This window comes from Astatotilapia calliptera, chromosome 18 (genome assembly GCF_964374335.1).
Source record: "Astatotilapia calliptera chromosome 18, fAstCal68.1, whole genome shotgun sequence".
Lineage (NCBI taxonomy): Eukaryota > Metazoa > Chordata > Actinopteri > Cichliformes > Cichlidae > Astatotilapia > Astatotilapia calliptera.
This window is the reverse complement of record NC_137439.1, coordinates 30,751,374-30,772,271: the sequence shown is the minus strand read 5'-3', so window position 1 is coordinate 30,772,271 and position 20,898 is coordinate 30,751,374. Positions and strand designations below refer to the sequence as shown.

The 20,898-nt window shown below is 41.0% G+C and overlaps 1 protein-coding gene across 13 annotated transcripts in view; it reads right to left on the bottom strand.

The window, feature by feature from the left end:
- Nucleotides 1–9,296: 9,296 nt before the first annotated feature.
- The window catches only part of ctnnd2b (catenin (cadherin-associated protein), delta 2b), a 233,597-nt gene continuing 221,995 nt past the window's right edge, over nt 9,297–20,898 (bottom strand). For 10 of the 13 annotated variants that reach the window (XM_026149115.2, XM_080293037.1, XM_080293039.1 and 7 more), the window contains 5 exons: nt 18,234–18,327; nt 17,982–18,108; nt 13,968–14,096; nt 12,219–12,295; nt 9,297–10,333 (listed from right to left, as the gene is read on the bottom strand). In XM_026149115.2, the coding sequence (XP_026004900.2) occupies nt 10,070–10,333; nt 12,219–12,295; nt 13,968–14,096; nt 17,982–18,108; nt 18,234–18,327 (691 nt within the window). In that variant the 3' untranslated portion in view covers nt 9,297–10,069. The remainder of the gene's footprint in view (nt 10,334–12,218; nt 12,296–13,967; nt 14,097–17,981; nt 18,109–18,233; nt 18,328–20,898) is intronic. The other 3 variants (XM_080293036.1, XM_080293038.1, XM_080293046.1) reach the window with 1 other exon arrangement.

Genomic DNA, 20,898 nt, shown 5'->3' with positions numbered 1-20,898 from the left:
CGACGCGGCCAAATGATGATTGGTGACTGGCTGTCACAGATGATAGCTGCAGACAAGGACAGCTGAACATTCAGGAGGAAGCCAGCAAGCCATTTTACATCAATACATAGTACAACAGGAATTTTCATGGAAGTGGAGAGCTTACGAGCAGTTCTTGATAGCTGAGCTGAGAAGCCAGCTCACGCAGGCTTTGTGAGGGCTTTGTGGAGAATTTGAAAGGCAGCGCCAAAAATAAACAGCTTAGTGCTAGGACTGTGACTTGTTGACTTCACAAAAAAACACCATGAGAAACATACACTGTCGTCTCGAACCCTGTGCATGAGATGAAGCACGTGTCCCAATTGTTCTGAACAAACATTAAAACATTTTAAACTTGCCAGCTCCATACTTTAAGGTCTGCGTGATGTCTGACTGCGCCCATGTGCAGGCAAATGTAGAGGATTCACTGTGTGCAAATCATTCCTGCTGCCTCCTGCATCATCTATTGGCCATCTAAACCAGATTATCCATTATTGAGAACATGTCAGAAAGGGCATCTTCAATTTTTGGCTAATGTTGAGGACGTGTTTACTGTCAGGTACTGTATAGATCCAGTGCTCTGTGAGTACTGGTGATGGTGTGAAAGTCATCCTTAGCTCTTCCAGTGCAATGCTTCAATATTTTGGCTAATTTTGCTCCAGAATGGTCATAATACAAAAAAACATTTACATGTGCTTATATATAATACGAATATATGTGTTGTGTTACTATAAAGAAAAGTCTGAAGGAAAAAAAGATCAGATATGGTATTATAGTGGAATTAGGACACTCTATGTATAAAAAGCAGCCTTATTTCTGTGTGGAGTTTGCATGTTTTCCCCGTGTTTGCACGGATTCTCTCCGGGAACTCTGGCTTCCTCCCACAGCCCAAAGACATGCAGTGGGGTTAGGTTAATTGGAAACTCTAAATTGCCCATAGTTGAGAATGTGGGAGTGAATGTGAGCACGAATGGTTGTCTATGTCTATGTGTTACTCTGCAACAGACTGGCGATCTGTCCAGGGTGTAGCCCACCTCTTGCCCTAAGACAGCTGGGATAGGCTCCAGTGTCCTCTGCAACCCTGAAAAGGATGAGCAGAAGCGATGGATGGATGGATGTGACCTTATTTGCCCACTAGTGGAAACCACTGAGAACTGCAACAAATGTACATTAAAGGTGTGCGGTGCCATTGTTTGTAGTTTCCCTAACCCTACCCTAGAAATATTCAAATATGAGTAGTTATTAGTGTATGCCAGAATTATTGTATGTGTTGATTTCCTAGCATTGCAATTAGATTATGCCACAGGGTTAAAGGAAAAGCCAACTATAAATATCCTAGTCAGGCGCTTCAGTGTGCCTTGTTATGGATTCCTCGAGTCTCGAAGTCTACTGGAGAGATGGAACAACACTCTTTCAAAAGATATTTCCTCATTTGCTGCTTTGATGATGGTGGAGGGCAGAGCTGGGTTGTGATCAGGTGACTGAAAATGATGTGAATTATTTTAGCAAACCTTTGTTGATGCAGTATTGTTATCCCGGAAGAGAATATTCCCATCAGGGTAGATAGAGCCACAAGACCACCAGATTTCCTCAGTGTTGTGGTTATAGCCTCAGTCACACTAGAGCAGTGGTTCCCAAGCTTTTTTTGCTAGGCCCCCCTGAAAAATCTTCGTGGACTGTTCGTCCGTGATTTGGAGAGCCCAGTGCGTGCTCCCGATGCAGGGAAAACCAATTCTGCAGGGGAGACCTACCTTGGCAGTTGTGCAGGTGAAACCAAAGGGAAGATATGCTTCACCATATTTTCTAGTCTTTGGCTTGGAAGGAAGTTGGTTTGGAAATATATTTGATGATGCTTCATCTCCTGCTTTGCGTTTGTGTGGGAGCCCCGTCAAAAACCTGTCCATTATGCTAGCAGTGTCCAAGCGTTCTTTTTTCTTTTTTTCATACCGCGGCGCGGTTCCCACACTTTGGGAACCTCTGCAATAGCGATAATGGGAAACCTTGTGACTAGGAAAGATTCAATTGAATGCTTTTTTCGCTCTCAGCAAACGATTGCAAAAAGTTGTAGTGATCGGATCTATCTCTGGATGGATCCTTCTAAATGGTTGCAACAATAATAGCTGCGCAATGGTCTCTAACCTGTGTAACTGGTTAGAGACCATAAAGGTCCCTTAATGTTTCATCTTTATTTATACACAGTCTTGTGAAAAAGTATTTTCCCCTTTTCTGATTTATTAGGGTTTTTTTTCCTTTGGAGGAATTTTTAATCAAATTGGAACTTTGATTATGTCACTCTAAAAAGTTCCTACTGTTTCTTTCTTTGATTTAGGGCTGGAGTTGCTTCTGTACTTTGGACTTCTGTACTCTTTGTCCTGTTTCATAACCTCAGTGTGTTTGAACTTCAGAGTACAAACTGATGGTCAGACATTTACCTTGGTAGAGAGCAGAATTCATGGTTCTGTTAGTAAGAGCAAGTTGTCCAGGTCCTGAATCGGCAAAGAACGTCCAGACCATCACACTAGCACCGCCGTGTTTGACTCTGTTCTTGTTATGAAATGCTGTGTTAGTTTTATGCCAGATATAACGGCACAAGGTTCCTCCATTCATGGATGGTTCTCGCTGTGGTTCACTGGAGTCCCAAAGCCTTAGAAATGCTTTGTAACGTTTCCAGACTGATAGATGGGAATGACTTTGTTTCTTTAGATCGTTGGACGATGTGTTGGTTTTTAAGAGTTTTTGCTAAAACATGTAAATGTGAAAACATTTTATATTTTAAAAAGGAAACCCTGTGTTCCGTTTTCTGTGTTTGAGGAAAGCAGCCACCAAGTCTTTAAGGTGAGGACTCAGATATTTTCTACTCTTGGCAAGAGAATCTGAGGACACTGTGAACCTACGTTCTGTACAGAGAAGGTCGAATCACACTGACCAAGACATCTTGTAAAGTGGACTTTGATTTATGCCTTTCAGTGGTTGATCTTGAAAATGCACAGGTCCTTGCAGCCAAAATATTAAATAAATAAACTATATGTTTAAGTCTGGCAGTGAGCCATGCAGAGCAGATTTATTATTGTCATGTACTGCTGCGGGCAGGACAAACTCTGCTAAATATACCTTTAATATTTAATCCAGGTTATTTGAGTAAGGATGTAAATTGGAGCCAGTAAAACATGAAACACCAAAGGGATGAATGAGCAGAGCACTTAAAAAAAATGTGCTTGGCATGTTGAAGGAAGGACTGAGCCACAATACTGAACAGTACCGGAGGCTGTTAAAGCCTCTCTCCATGGACCTTTTTAGTCTCTGCCAAAAGTTGGAAGTCATAACGAAAACCAATGATTTTGGTTTGAGGATACATCATTTTGACAGGGACCTGAAACAACACTTGAGAGTTATTTAGAAGCGGCAACATAAGCCTCTTGGACAAAGTGTAGATTCAGAGGACAAGTAAAAGCAAATCTAACAGGTCTGATGGAGATTCCGCAACTTTTCCTTGAATGATAACACTTTTTCCACCTTGGTTTGCTATTGCGCGTGTGTAACAAGTTTTCCTTTTGTTTATCTAACACACCATGTTCAACCAGAACATTTAAGCCATATTCAAAGCCTTGTTTGTGAATTGTAATGCCAGTTTTTGGACAGCGAAGGCTCTAACTGTATCCTTCTCTCAGTTGTTTGTTATTGAACACACACAAATCAACTGAAATGCTGACTTTGTGTGTGAAGCTAAGTAGCTACCTAGCAAACGACCCGTGTGGCTGGAAACTGAAAAGCTCTTTAAACCCTGGCTTCAAAGGTGAGGGCATTTCCATAGCCTTCTGTGGTAAAATAGCTAGCTTTACAGCATTAAATATGTGACATCACAGGGTTAGATGCATCTTTTATATACAGTCTTTGATGCTACTTATTTCATTTTTTTTTAAAAAGTCTTTGATATCACAGCAGCACTTTTGCAATATTATTATTATTTCTTTTATTTGTTGCTACTAGCATGAAATTATTAGACTTGGTCGGATTCCCACACTTGATCATATACTCCGACCACAGAAAGAAACTGTTTGCGTGATACAGAAGCTCTTACATCAGCATCCAGACTCGGTGAAAAACTTACAGGACGTCCACTATTTATTTCTTGAGCTTCTCTCTCACTTTGCTCTGTACTCCGACAGTGTAGTCACACTCTCCCCCCCACACACAGCTCTCAGAGATGCTGTGCGTGTCTGTGGTGTGGCGATCCATCTGCAGAAAGTCATGCAGAACAGGCCTCGGAGACTAAAATGGCCGCCACCCTGACCTGTGGTGCAGTTTCTCTAATGACCACCAGAGAGCACTCATGACCCTTTACAGGCCAAAATAAAGTCATTGCATGGATGGACCTGCACACAGACCCACAGAAACACGCACACACACACAGACCACTGGAAAACTCCATTGATTATGTCACATCAACATGTGTTGATCTTATCTAAGTAAAAATGGAAGAATTAAAGGTAAATAGCAAAGGCTACCGCCACCTTTTGTCCCGTGCCTAAATGATGAGCAGCATTTATGTTAATAGTCTCTACAATGTGCTATACCACACTGGTTAATTCTCCCAGTTTCTATTTGCGGTATCTTTAATACAACATGTGCACTCATCTAGTTTATTAGAGGCATCAAACTACTGCTAGTTAGACCCCGCCCCCTTTACTCACAGGGCAGTTTTTGTTCCCAGCTTCCACAAAATGCTGAAAACCTTCCTGTGAGTGAGATCTGGCTCCATGCTGACTGCCACATCACATCACTTCAGTAGATTTGTCAGTCAGACAGTCATGCTGCCAATTTCCTGTTCAGTGCCACCCCAAAGGTGCTCTGCTGGATTCAGACCAAACCTGCATCTGCAGGACTTTACATGAAGGTAGCATCTCTCTGGTTTCAGGGATTTTGTCTAGGATGGTGGAACACTGAGATAAAAGCTTTGTTTAAAATAAAACTCAAATGCATCCTCGAAAAAAAATAAAAAAATGCTAATTGGATTTGAAAATCCCAAAAATTTTAGGACGACAACCACAAATGTCTCCAACAACTTCTGTTGTCTCATTTAGCGACTTGTTAGCAATAACATGTCCAGATTATGTGAAAACACATGAGCGTGATACTTGTATATTTAATGATGCAGGATAAAAGTAACCACAGACCATATTTTAGGCATCTAAGCCAAACCCCTGGAAGTGAAATGGACATTAATGACTTATTTCAGGGTTTTAGGACTCATTCCTGCAGCACTCTGTATGTCAGTGTTTAACAAAGCATGGTTGGATTCCTTTTCTTGCTTCCGTCTGCAGTGGGCTGAGGGACCACTGAATGACTTGTATTCTATTGTTAGTTTCACATAAGAATGCTTTCTGGCAACTAACCATGAGTGTGCACTGTCCCAGGACCAGGAAATATGTAAAAATAGTCCTTCCTTGGAGCTTAATGTGGTTGAAAGAGTTTGAGCATGGGACAAGAGTCTAAGTTAGGATCTTTTCATAAGTGGAGAACAAAAACAAACTATGAAGGACACAAATATCATATGTGAATGCACATAAGCATTTATGGTGATGTGCAATAACTTTTGTATACTTGTGTAATCCTTGTTAAATGTTAAAGCTCCTGCTCTTTGTGGCATTATTTAAGGGGGAATGTATCCACAGAGTGACACATTTCACTTTGACTCACACATTTCTTGTGTTCTCTCTCTTTTTTAAATTTGAGCCAGTCACACATCTGCTTTCCTAACTGCTTATTCACAGTGAGCTGGGGCCTATCCCAGCTGACACAGGGTGACAGGTGGGGTACACACTGGTCAGGTCACCAGTCAAACATTTAGTTTACTTATGTATTCATACTACTTAATTTCTTTGCTTTCTGACTAACTTTTGTCTTTTTATTTCTTACCTGCCATCATCCCTGGGAGTTGCTGGACAAAAGATGGTAGCCAGGGTTTGAAACCATTAAATACAAAGGAAGATAATTGGACCACACCACCACTTCCTGCTGAAGGGGGGAATGTGTGTTTTCTTTACTTTAAAAACAAAGTATTTGTATTTAATTAAATATTTGAGTTTAGGGTTTAATGGGGTTTTTGATTTTCTTCTTTAGTGTTTAGTTTATTAACAAACCAGATTGTACTGCATCGTTTGTGATTTATGATTGTGTTTTGTTTGTTACCCCTCATGTGTCACAATGGTCTGATCAGCCATTATATATACCCTTGTATGTCATTTCATGTTTAGGTCAATTATGTATGTTTGGGCAGTTGTTTGGTTTGTTAAGGTTGCAGTCGTTGCCTGAGTTCAGTTTTGTTTCTTTGACCTCTTTTATGAGCTCAACATTTATTAGTCTTGTAAATATAATTTTTGGGGGTTAAATAAATGGAAACTATATTTTTCTAATAATTCCTGGGCTCCTCCTGTTTTTCAACTCGGTCCATCACAATAATATAATGAGTAAGACAAACATGGGAGAATAGCATAGCGTGCTATTGGATCACTGTGGTATTGTGTCACTTCCTGTTCTTGTTTTTCTGCAGGTTAATCTGTGCAGCTCATGACCTTGGTATATTTTAAACAGTTAGCTTGAATAGAACTTAGGTGTACCTGGTATAGAATCGGATGTCAGTGTCGGAGCCAGCAAAACGCTGTAACCCAAATTCTCGCTGGACACGTAACTCCTGTATTTCCTTCCTCAGAGTCTCCACGTCTTCGGACAGGTCTTCTGCAGCTGATGCAGATATGTCCAATGCAGACGGCTCAGGGACTGAGCAGTAGTCATGATCTCTTGTAAGACTGTGCTCTTCTTGATCGTCAGGAGGAACTAGTTCAGGGCGTCGCTCCGTTCTCTCCCAAACACTACGCCGCGGTGGTTCAACTTTATAGCCATTCCACTCAAAAAGTGTTGGTACAGCACCTTTAATAAGCCGCCTTCGACCATCGAGGGTTGTTGGCTCTATAAGTTGATCACTGGCAAAGTGTCTGCAGCAGACCCTGGTGTGAGAGGTAATCGTGAAATGATCCCGGCGTATATTTACCAGCCATTGTCTTCTCAAGTCGGAATGGGTCGGAAAGGCATGAAAACTTAGTATGCCGTTAAATTTGGCTGAAGCTGAACAAAGTGGGACACAGCAATGCTCGGAGTATTTCTTCTCCTGTTTTTGAAAATGTTCTGTTTTAAATACTTTCCTTTTTATACTCATTCTGAAGCGACATTAGCATAGCTACCGATAGATAAGCAAACGTACCGGAAACGCACAAGCGGTACTATTTGGAAACGGAAATACGTCACATGCCCTAGTGCAAGTAGTCTATTACAAGCCTTTATCTCGACCAGTCGTGGCAGATGGCCGCCCCTCCCTGAGCCTGGTTCTGCTGGAGGCTTCTTCCTGTTAAAAGGGTTTTTTTCCTTCCCACGAGTGCTTGTTCACAGGGGGGTCATCTAATAGCTGGCTTTTTCTCTTTATATCGCAGTCTTTACCTGCAATATGAATAAAACTGAATAGAATTGGAGAAAAGAGTCCTCAATTTTGCACCAGGAGTACTACTTCAGTCGTAAACAGCTTTGTTTTTGACACCAGAACAAACAAACTCTCAGAATCAGAGGTTCTTTGATGGTTCGTTTATATTTTTTGGAGCAGTTGCAGTCTGTTTGAGGCAATAGAAAGATTCACAATTTCTCTTTTTAAAACACATTTGGTCTAGCAAAAAAAAGGTCACCGACGTTATATCTCCATACAGGTCTCATAGTAAGTTTTCTCTGCCTAAGGATCACAAGGACATACATAACGTTCTCAGTTTCCAGATGCTTACTAACAAAAATACAGCACGTCTGCTTTCCATCCAGTGTGTGTTTGTGGTGGTGGGGCTGCTGCATTATGAGTGGCTTTATCAAGCATTGGAAGATGACCTCTAGGACTTCTAAACAGCAGTGAGTAGGGAGAACCAGGGTCTGGTGTCACCTTCTACAATTTAGCCTTCTTCACTTACAGAAAAAAACAGAAGAAAGAAAAGAAAAAAGATATTTCAGTTTGACAACAAAATGGGCATGCATTGACGGGTGCATGTTTTGGTATCTGAGACCAAATCATCTAAAAAGCAGAGGTGCACTGGTGACACACTCCAGTGCATCAGTGCAGCACGATGGGTGGAGTCTGAAAACATCTTGTGCACAGACAGAATACAGACGTGTCGGAAATACTTCTCACGGATGTAGCACCTTTGCTAGACTGCCTCAGTGACGACGTGGATCCCTGGGCCCTGGTCTACTCTACTCCACATAGCAACAACATTACTACACAAAGTCGACAATTTTAGTGTGCTGACCAGAAAATTAACTGTGAACAAAATTCCTACATGTAGCTGTTTTTTTTAAAATTTTTTTAAACAAGTCTTTTTTTCCATAATGTTGCTGCTATAAGTGACATCCACATCTGCACATAAAAAGTATATATTTATATTTATATAATATATATCCGTACTCTATTAACAGTTGTTGTCTACCATGAAGTTAGAATTGCCAACCATCTCTCAGAAAAGTTTTTTCTTTTTTTGTACTTCAAACATGAATTAATTTACAACACAGAAATCAACTAATTTTGTACAGCTCTGGAGGAAGTGAGGCTCCACAGTCCCTCCGCGATTTTCCTTTTTCTCTTCTTCTTCTTCTTTTTTTTTTCTTGTTACGATTTTACTCGGGAGTTTCGGTGCAGTTCGACGGTTTTCATCCCAGTAAAACACAGTTTAGAAAAACCAAAGCATTTACAAAGTGGCATCGTTAGAACGGCGAGGATGTTCAGCTGAAAACCTTCAGCTTAACTTGGACCCTTGAATGCACCGTCAACACTCCCCTTTCAGCTGAGGGGAAGTATCCCTCGTTTGGCACGGTTATATACATGATGAACACAGGTCACTCAAAGGAGGGGGGTAAAAGCAGGGGAATGGTGTGGAGAAGATGCAACGCTAGCCTAAAAAAGCCCAAAAAACAACCTTTCTTTAGCAGTTCTGGCAGCTGTACTAACTGTAGGGCAGTGGAAAGGAGCACCGTGACCTTGCAATTCATATCCAGTGTTTCACATTAGCAACATCCATGATATGAGTTCTGAAAGTCTGTGTGTGTTTGGGTAAGGGGGCGTACTTGGTGAGGAGGTGAGTCGGAACCAGTGGCAAAAGGCCTGACATGACACAGAAAATAGTGCAATGTACAGTACGCAATGCATCTCCGTAAATGTACAGTGTACATCAAATACTATACAATCAGAATTAAAAAAGTAGAAACACAAAAAAAAGTGTTACAAATGACCAAAAGTCTTTCTTGCCCAGAGAATACGTCACGCTGAAGCCACAGACAGAAAGAAAAGTTTTGTGTGACAGACGTCCTATGTGTCCTACAGTTCTTGTGCTTCACTTTACTAAAACCCATGGATGCTATACCACATATTTACAGATTCCTCTTGGGGTATCTCTGACTCGCTGCAAAACATCTCATCCTCAAGTCCACCAATCCACGTTTATCTTTCATCGTCCTTCTTCATCGCAAAACCGTTTGCCAACTTTTGCTCTCGCGCTTCCCTTTCATGTCCCGACTCTCTTCTCTCTCTCCGGGTTAGTCTCTGATTGACATTCTGTATCCAGAGGCCTACAAGAAGCGGGCGCTCTTTCTGTCTGGTGAACCTTCTCTACCACTTGTTGATCACAAACGAAACACAGAAAGAAAATGTGTCGGTCAGTTTGGTTGGTGGTGTGCATGCACATGCTTGGCCACTCCTCCATTTGCTTCTGGTCCTCTCCTTCCTCTCAGAGATGTCCCTGAAAGGAGTGAAATGTCTATCAAGCTTTCTGCCCGCGTCTCCTTTCATGCGCTCCATCCTCCCCCTTCATCATCCTGCTATCTATGATGCTACTCAGGAACTACAGGGGAGGATGGGGAGGGAGGAAGGGAACCTGTCCTTTCATCTTCTTTCACTCCACCTTTAAGCCACCCCCCCTTCACTTCCGGGTTTTCTTTTATCCGTACTCTCCTCCTCCTCCCTCATCTCCCCTTACACCCAGGAATCTGGTGAGGCTGGGTAGTGGCTGGTCTCGTAGTTGAGCTCGCTGTAGGGCCGCGAGGCTGAGTAGAAGTCTACATAGTTGCCGGTGGACTTGAGGCCCTGCAGGTGCATGTTAAGGTCACCTTGCGGGGGACGCCCTCCAGCATGAACCTGGTTCTCGTAGCAGGCCTGATCCTCGTAGTTGCTGCTGTCAGGTGGAGGAGGATTTTGGAAAGGGGGGTAGGGTTCTGATGGCAAGCCTTGAGAAGATACCTAGAAAGAAGGAGAGCACAATCATTACAAATGACCACTCATGATTGGTCCAAGTCACCACAAGTGAGAGTGAGGGGAGTACTGGGAACCATGAGGTTTCTCATGTGACACTGCACATTGCTATAGAGTCGTCCACCATATTGGATGTGATACAATACAAAGCTTCCAAGCGATTGCTTTGGTTGCTAGCAGATGTCTACTACAAACTACTAGATGAGTAGCAGTAAAATCTGAAAAGGTGTGACACAAACAGGAAATGGAGATGTTCACCTTCAAGTTAAAAGCTGTGCCTTAGGGCTCACATTTCAAAAGTTGGAACTTTAACTTTGAAGGCAAATTTCCAATTTGTGTTGCACTTTTTACAGTTTCACTCCAGCTCAGAGAGCAGCTGGCCAGTATTTATACACAAGTCCATCACTTCTATTCAAACTACCACCGCAACAATATGCTTGTGACCAAACCAACCACGAGGAGCTTTTTTTCCATAGCAACAGGTAGTTGACAGATGGTCATGCATCCGTCTTTAAGCGTTTGATTGGGATCCTGTTTACTTGATTCTACGTAGTCACTATTATTGTCAATGCCATGTCCAAATAAGGTAGCATCACATGGTTAGTGGTCACATGTCTGCAAAACCTCAATAAAACTGAGTTCTGACATTCCTTCATCAAAGTGGGTGATGGGTAGCGATTAGCTTTTACCGGCAACACCATCCAACCAAAGACTAGATTGTGAGAATAACTGGAATTCACGGGTGTATTGCCATAGTGCTTAAACAGCATTCTTTATAGGTTTACAGTGACCTTTTAGGACGTCATAGTGTCTTTATAGTATCACTATTAAAGCCTTTACGATTCAGTTTCACTGTGATATTTCCTATTCACCTAGAACTATACAGCAGATCTTCCTCTTAAAGGTGAGATGAGTCATAAAGAATTGAATAAAGCCAGCAGCGCAGCATGGAAATATTAATGCTTTCTAGTCTATCAGATGCTGAGTGTTGTGGGTTTTCAAACGTTTCCTCAGTGAAATCAGGGCATCTTAAACTATTGAGTTCAAATATAATCACTAACCTGTCTTTGGTGTTTTTATTTTTTCCTCTCTCTTTACACTTTACTCTTTACATCTTATTTTTATTCACACCTGCTTCTTGTAGTGTTAGTAATTCATTTCATGAAGGAAGGAACCTTCTGAGTTTATAGTGGACATGTATAATGGCTAATTTACACTATGAAGCCCTGCTCCCAAAAAATGACATAGATTTACCGCTGTGCCATCTTGTGCCAGTACAGAACGTGATTTCACTGGGTAGGGTGGTTGGTGATAAGAGATAGCATAAACAAATGTAAGTCTAAATAGTAACAATAACTCAGTGGAAAAAAAGTCCTCCACACTGTCTTCATTCATAAAAACCTTACATTATTTTTCAGTTTCAGTGCAGCTGGCCAAACAACAAGAAACAACAGCAACAAACACTTACTGCTAAAGAGACAGAGTGACAGTGGACGGTATATCCTTGCTTTTTCAACATAAAACTCATTTTTGCAGATAGGGGCAGTTCAAAGTGACCCCCTTATATTGCTTTTTAGTTTCAGTGCCCTTGTTTTCTACTGAGTTATCAATTGTGTCACTAGTTTGCTAACATAAACTAATGTAAGTCTATTAGCCACAACCAGCCAACCAACCCAGTGATGATTATGCTAAACATGTTCTAAAAACGTTAAGCCGCACAGTGTTAAACCTATGTTAGTTTTTGAGAGCAGGGCTCCATGATGTAAATTAGCCTTTAATGCTGGTGTGTCAGCTAGAGGTAACAAGTCACCTTTAGCATGTACATGAAACCTGATTATGGAATGTGTTTCCTAAAGAAAGGGACTTTTCATACCTGATTATACTTCAGGTCATCAGTTGGGGACACATACGCTCCTCTGTGTAGTGTTGAAGACCCACCGGAGATTTGACCTGCAGACACAGTGAGGATGAGTTCATGCTCTAAATCGTTTACTCAGTTTTTATAATTAAAGTAATCAAATGGGAGTAGGCTGTCAGTGGTATCAGCTGGACACCTGCTGCATTAACATTAATGAAGAGGATGATGAATGGTGATTAAGGAGAGCTTGGATTTTTTTGTTTCCCATGTAACAACTGCTCTTGGTGTGAACTCTCTCCAAGGATAGACCGCATACAACAATGAAACCCTCGCTGAAACCCAGGATGTTGACAACAAGATTAAAGCTCTGTGCTGATGGTGATGTTGGAAGAAAAACGCTGCTGATAATGAAATGTTCCTTATAAGATATGATGGTGCAACAGCCTAAGGCCTTCCAATGGGAAGATTGGTGTTAGAGGCCAGAGGCCAGAATTGACTTAGCTCAATGGACCAGAGAGAAAACACAGACACAGCTTTCAGGTGTGCAAAGTGAGCAGACAGCAGAGGTCAGTGGTCTCAGATGCTAGTTGGGTAGTCATAAAACGATTCATTGATAAGTGGCTGCTCATGTGAGTCTGCAGTGTCTCTAGGTTTCTCAGTCAAAGCCACCCTTCACCTGACACATCCAATTTCAAAGCACTAACATAGCACAGGTAGAAATACTAGCTTGAGGACTCATAAAGGGACTTCACTGACCAGTTGGTCATGTCACTGTGGCTACATCCATCTTTTATATACAGCCTATGCATATAATCAGGGGTGCACATAAGTGGTCCGCAGGTGTGCATTCGCTGTCAAAATAAAAGACGCACACCAGATAAGAAGTTGCAACGTGCGTTTGCGTACATATAAAAGGCAGTGTTTTTGTCCACTAGAGTGGGATTTTCACGGCATATTCTGCACCACATCTCTGTGCGTTCATCATTTGTTTGAAGCCAGCTCACCTCCTGCAACCACTTTTCCGAGAATACGCGCTTCTTTTGTGGTTCGGACTCCTTCTGACATTTCTTTGGGGGTGGAGGAACACCAAAGTAATTGCTTAAAGGAGCTTCTTTGACATCTTTAAGAGTTCTAAACAAATGTCTGTCCTCCTCCAGAAAATCTTATGTACGCAAACGCGCGTTGCAACTTCTTATCTGGTGTGCGTCTTTTATTTTGACAGCGAATGCACACCTGCGGACCACTTATGTGCATCCCTGCATATAAGAAGGTTTATGGTTGGAGTGGCTTAAAATGGAAAGATTTAGTCTAATTTATTGGTGTCTGTTTGTCCAGACAATTTTTATAGAGAAATTTGAAGCTGCTGCTAGCAGTCTGTTAGCTAACCAGCTAACTAACTAACCAGCATCTCTAAGACTCTCACACTAACTAGCTACATCTTGATTAAATGTATTTTGAGTCACCTGTGATGTTTTTCCACAATGTCAGCTTTAACACAATAACAACAACCTACTGAACAAAAAAGACATAACAAGTGTGATGTAATAAGCACTGACAGGTGGATTTATCTTTGGGCAAAGCTAAACTACAAAAATGAAAGTGGTTTTAACCTTTTCACTCTCTCTCGGGATAAAAATAAATAGTTTCCCATGAAACGATTCCTTTCATATCTCTTAACGCACACTCCTTTATACTAAAACCATCACCTCTGCTGGAAACAGCTTTATGTGTGTTTGTGACAAATGTGCAGTTTGGAATTCCTACCCGCCATGGCGTCTTTCCGGGATGTGTGCTCGCCCTTGCTGCTATGGTAACTGGCATTGCCAGTTGACTCGTAGTCTGCCTTTCTCTCCTTCAATGCCATCATCTCCCTGGGGGACGCAGGAGCACTCGCTACATACACACACACACATTAGATCAGTCAACACATTATCAATACAGATCAGGAAGAAACTACAAAAGGGAGGACAAGTGTTTGCAACACAGTCGAATCCTTTCAGAGCAACGTGAACTTGTTCAACACTCTGAGCTCTTGCATTTACCTGCCAATGAAAGCAAAGAAGTCTGTGGCTTCACTGTATGCATTACTTGCTCTAACCATCACTCTGGAATGAGTTAAAAACAGGGGTACTGGGAGCAGCTTTGACTGTGGCTCTGTGGGTTTGGACCATTTTCCACAAATCTTTAGCTTTTTGACCAGGCTGTGATTCAAAGAGGTAAATACTGAGTCATCCCTCCTCCCTATGTCGGCTTTAGTCTATCCTCTCTTTTCTTCTTCTTATCCTCTTGCTGCCTGACTGCAAGCCCCTCCTATATATTCTCACCATTTCAGACTCCCATTGGCTTATTAAGTTCTCTTGTTGTTGGTGACCTGAAAACCTTTTTGTACCCAACAGGCATCCTGGAAGTATCAGAAGAAATATAAACACCCACAGTCCGAAAAAAGAGAAGGGGATGATGGGATCAGTGACGGTGACAATAAGTTGGATCTGGTAAGCCATGTCGGCAATTGATTTGGTGCCATATGGTTTGCTCTGATCTACAAATCACATAGAAGCTGCTGGTTATGATGCCTGTTTGTGTTACTGTGCCTGTTTCTTTGCCTGTTATAATCCATTTAGTATTGATCTAGATGCTCATTACTGCTCTATTGGCACAACAAATCTGTTAGGTTTTGTATTGTTGAATGTCATTTACGCTTAGAAATATTTAACCATATATGCTTAGAGGTTTAATCAATTGTGTCGTGATAGGATGTGTGATTTTTAGCAGGCTGCAAAGGCTACATTCTGGGAGCATGGGAAGAGGTCGTACCTTGTTTTATTGTTTTACGGTAGGATTAACGTAGCTATGTCAGTTTTAGTCTAAGTGCTTTTTTACATATAGATGAACTGTTGGATTTTCCAGTTTATGGGGCCACACTCTGACCCCCCCCCCCCCCCCCCTCCCACACACACACACACACACACACACACAAAGGCAAGGTACTCTTTGTGTGTATGTATATGTCGTATGTTAATGAACTTATGCATATTCATGTAACCTCAATAAAAGAGCAGTGTTACGGGGGAGCGGACGAGAGCAACTGGGGTCAAGCGAAGAAACGGCGTTTGTCCGGTTCTCTCCCGTGCACGAGAAACATGAAGAACTTTGCCTACTTCGTGTCTTGCTTGCTGTGTAATTATATTGTCTTCAACGTTCCAGCGAATAGGTTCAAGCTACAAACCTATCAAAATCCATTGTAATATCAGCATCTAAACACCCAATCATCGACTTTTATTGAAATGCATTTATTCCTATGGTGTTAAATACAAAGGAACTATTTCCTTTATGTGCATTTGAAAATGAAGAGTGAAATTAAAGAAAGGCTCAGTGGACAATCTGTGACTGCCTGCAAAATTTTACAAATGTGAAATGAGTCTTTATCATACTTATTTCTATTTTGCCGGTTTGTCAGCTGAAAGGCTCATAAATCCAGCCTTGGCTATTGTTTTTAAAAGTAGATGGCTAATACGTGAAAAATGTTCAAATGCTCTTGCATGAAGTCATTTGAAATTATTTTTGAATTATGCATTAGCTCACAGTTGGCAGCTGTAGCTGCCTGGCTCTGTGAATGACAATAGGACTATATTCTATATATTACAGGGTGGATTTCTATGAAACTTGGCAGTCAAGGTCATCATATAAACCTCACTGACTTTGTGATCACAGACTCCATCAGCAGGTTCCCACTTTTGGCTTTCTGGGAAATCTTGCGACACCTGATTGCCATTAAATTGGGCATTATATAAGAAACTTCTTAAAGGGTTTTTTATTATCTTCATTTCCCCTCCTGTAAGAAACCTGTATTGTTCATTTAAGCTCATTAAATGCTAAAATATCATCTCATTTTTCATTTAAAATGTTTTGTCCCTGGCTGTGAGTAAAGGCTGTGCCCAAATTTGACTTGAAGGCAATATACTAATTGTGCATTTCTTGTGAACTGCTTTCACAGTTTTACATAAAAAAGTAATAAGGTGGTTTTGAATTAGCCAATACAAAATATATTTCCTGTTGAAAACAAAAACTCACAGTATCTCTAAACTTTAATTTATTTCTTGACATAATAAGATTTTTAAGCCACTGTCTGCCCAGCTCTGTTAATGGCATCCAGAATATTAATACAATGGGAAAATGACCCATGGGTACATCTGTGGTGGGAGGGGAAGTACTAAGTTTGAAAGTCCAACATGTCCAGTCCACTAGGACTAACTCACATCTACACAGTGGATGATAATTGAAACAACTGGTTAAAGGAGATTAAACAGATTTTATAACTGAACACCAATTTAAATGAGATCTTAATGACTGACTTTGTGATGCCTTTCTCCTCCATAAACAGCTTCACACATTTGGCTTTCTGTCAAATCTTGTGACACTGTTTCTATTAATTCCCATTAAATCGCTGGTGCAGACATTTAAAGACTATATGAGCAATTTAACGCTAAAAGCGCGACATAAATGCATTGGGTGTTATTTTAAAATCATAATCACTGGAAATGGAGGAATTGAGGTTGCAGACGTGACATTGAGAGCTGTGAATATTGGCTGTGGTGATGATTCCTGCTGACCTACAGTTCCTTTAATTGCTCTTTGAGGCTGGCTCCAAATGATAGTTAATCCTCATAGACTGCCACATTATAGATGATATAAACATGTTTACAGCCAGATATGAAAAACTGCTTTAGTCATAGCAAATTTCACGCTTAATCTATAGGAAGGGTATTTTTTACTAATTGTACTATAAGCTTTAAAGCTGTGTATGAAGCATGTGGCCACTTTGGCAGGTTGAGTCTGATGCAGGCAGCTGCAGCTCAGCTTCACCTGCACTAATTAAAGCCATTAAACAGGATCTCCCAACAAGTGTTTTTGGTGTGCTGCCTTTTATAGTAACAGCTAGTCCACGAAGACTGTGCTCCAGTTGTGGAAAGTGACATTTTTGTACTTTATTTGTATGATGTGTGTGTCTGAGCGATGAATGTATATTATAACCAAACCTCCCAGCACTAATTATGCAACATTGGCCATAAAAAAGGAAAAAAAGAGCTAAGAGTGTTTTTGACTCCACTACTAAACACATCACTAATATATTCTCAAACACATCCACACTTCTGTGCACTTTAGGCACTTCTTCTGTCACACTTACAAGCCGATGGATGAAATGAATTTAGTATCTTGTGAAAGGACACTTTGACAGCTGCCCCAGACAATCTATGCAAGCAGCAAACGGGCTTCACATGTTTTCAACCGCAATTCCACCACCCACGTAATTGCTGTCGCATTAATGTGAAAGCTTAGGCAGCACATGCACAGTGAGGAGATGCAAATGCATGTTATTAAGAGCATTATAATTTCTCAATAAACAATTGATAGCTTAGATAAATAAGTAAATATGAGGCACTCCCATTTTACATTGTCACGGGATGAACTGTATCGATGAATGCTCTTCAAGGGTTGTGTGTCTTACACAACGTGATCACTGTCAAAGTGTCTCCATCAGCCCAGAAACACGGAGGCCTTGGAGATGCTCATTATTATTAGTCAAACCTTAACTTAACACAAGGGCGGGAAACTTTTTTAGTGCAAGGATTTTCCTTGACAGCGGAGTAATTTACCAGTGGTCACTGTAGTGTGAAGGTTGAAGCACAGTTGAGATATATCGGAGCGCTGCTTGTTTGTACTGTACTGGTGGAAAGAGTGATGAATGGGAAGATGGGAGACGGGGATGTGTAGGCTCACCTGATCGATTGTTGGGCGAGGTCCGCACAGGAGAGATGGAGGGCGTACGAGAGGAAGAATAAGGTCGCTGTCTGTCTCTCTCTATCGTGGAGGAGGAGCCAACAAAATGGTACTGGGAATAGCCGTCCTGCGGGAGACCAAAGTGAAAGCAAATGAGGAGAAGATTTGAGGCAGTGTTTAGTTACCTTGCAATGGTTTTACATGTAATTGCACAGATTCTGGATTTATATACCCAGAGTACAGAGGCTTTACCTTTTTATAGAGGCTGCGCAGGTCTCTGTATTGCCACATGCTGTTCAAGACTTGAGATGCAGCTTTCACCACTTTGGGACTATGTCTGGGAATTCAGCAGAGAGGAAAACAAAAAAACACAACGTAAAGCTCGACCGTCCTCTGCTCTGTTTGGGTAGACGCCGTTTTATAAAAACACCACAGTTCAGAATAAAAAAGAAAAATACACTCATGCAGCCTTCGAGGAAAACGTCTTCTTCATCTTCTCTGATGTGCCACTTAAATGTTCATAGGACAAATTGCATAATTGTTTTTCTGATTGATTTATTAGCCAATATTTCATTCTGTTTCCCCCAAGTGACTAATGACTGTGGGTTTAATTGGCTCATATGGCATTATCAGTGCGTAGGAAATGAAACTTTATTTCTTCGAGACATTTTGATAATGTTGTTGTTTTGGATTCTCAGATTGCGGGCTGTGTAATTTCAGCAACACAAATAGGGAACACTGGAAAACTGTTCTTTGAGGAACAAGACAACTGAACTGGTACCTGTAATTTTATCTAAATGTGAGTCTAATAATAAACACACTACTAATTCGTTTTAGCCTGTTATCTATCATGGAGAATTGAATGCCATGTTAGGATATAGACATAAACAAAACAGAAAAAGCACACAGCAGGTGCAACATTTTTTCTACATGACAAAAATTAGAAATGTATACGATATGCAGTTAGAACAAAAGTGAGCTAAAATTACAGCTGAAGTTATGCTACATCATATTATCTATATCCATATTCACTCGCTTTTATCTGTAATCTTTGTCTGCACTTTAGTCATTCCTCAGTGCCAAAATCTAATCATAACACAGCTGACCTGCTGCTAAAACCAACTTAGCAGATGTCAGTAGCTGTCATCTAGGAATTTTAACTTTGAGAACTCCCACTCTTTGAACTTCTGGTTTCCTAGGGACCGCTTTTAAATCATATATCTAATTGCATTAGGGATGTGCCTAACTATTTGACTAGATGTTTAAGCACTGCTTCCTCTCTTAGCTGGCAACAACTGATAAAAATAACTCCCAAAAGGTTCTGTTCATCTGGACGTAGCGTTTTCAGTGGGAGAAACGTTCCGTCACTCATTCAAGTGACTTCTTCAGTCTCAGCTGACTGCAGGTTTCCCCAATCTTATAAACAGTACATTTTCACAATGACTGAAACTAAAAACCACTGAATGAACAATGGGCTGGGAGGTCAGTCTCTTGATCATTAATATGAAAATTCTGTACCATTCACAGAGTTGGGGAATGGCTGCAATCACAGCATTGTGAGATGGCGAAAGACGTACCAAAATGCAGATAAGTGATTAAATGTTTCTCCCACTGAAAACGCTACGTCCAGATGAACAAAATCAACCTTTTGGGATTTGCTTACCTGGATGATTAAGCATGCATCAAGACAGAAAAAAATAAGATTTAATTCATTGCTGATTTTAAGATATTATGCAACCAATAGCCACTACGCACAGCTTCAGCCTTAGAAAATGAGACAAGAACATCAACGAGCAAATTCTTAAAAATGCTTGTTGCACTTTTTCAAGTTTTGCTAACGCTTGACTAGGGCTGAACGATATATCGCATTTGCGATAATATCGCGACATGATCAAGTGCAATTTTCTAACCGCAAAGGCTGCGATTATACTCTGGACATGTCCAAATTCATGGGCTGCATCCTCCTGAGGCCGCATTTGTAGACCGATTACGTCACAGCGACGTGCCGAAGGCTGTCCAAATTACTACCATATCCCAGAATTCATAGCGCGGCCCAGCCAAACTCCAGTTTCCAGCAATGGCGGCCGCTACTAAGTTTTAAAATTACTCATACTAATCTTTCTGGGTAGTTGAAAGTAGTTGTGTAAACATCAAATATCTGCTCGGTTTATCAAGATATCCCATATTTGCAAAAGTGCTTCGACGTTTTCAGAGGCGTCTGCTACCCACCAGCTCGACAGCTAGCCGGGAGCTCGAGGGTTACTGATGCGGCCGAGAACGGCACAACTCCCGGCACATCATTTTCAGATCACTGCGGAGTTTCGCTGCTCGGGTTAAACGTAATATATAAGTCACTTAGACAACCTAAAAATGTTATTGTTGGGCTTTTTTCAGTGTTTTGTTTGTTCGTGAGTAAATCGGTTTGGCTGAGATTAAAGTTATTAGATTAGATAAAATAAAACTTTATTAATCCCCCGGGTGGGTTCCTCCTTGGTTTTCACACAGCTGACTAAACGTCAAACAGAAAACTTATTAAACAGAAGTATGAGACAGTCGAGAATTTACGCCAGTGTCTGGTTATATTTTAGATAGCAAGAAGCAGACGGCCGAGTTTATTAAACTCCACCGAGACAGCGGTGACGCTAATCAGAAGGCTAGACCGTCCAATTTCACGCCTTTAAATTTTAAAGGCGTGTTTGTGTGTGTGTTTATACAATTGCTATTATGTTTGCACTTTATGTGTAATGTTACTGACTGCAAAGATCAGTAAGATGTGTGTATTTTTTATTTATTAGTTTTATTTATTTAATATTATTTTTTAATTGAATGACTGTCTAGTAGTTCACAGATGTCGAAAAACTGAGTGTGGTAAAGCCACTGATTTTGTTTATGTATATTTCTGCAATCTGCACATTGT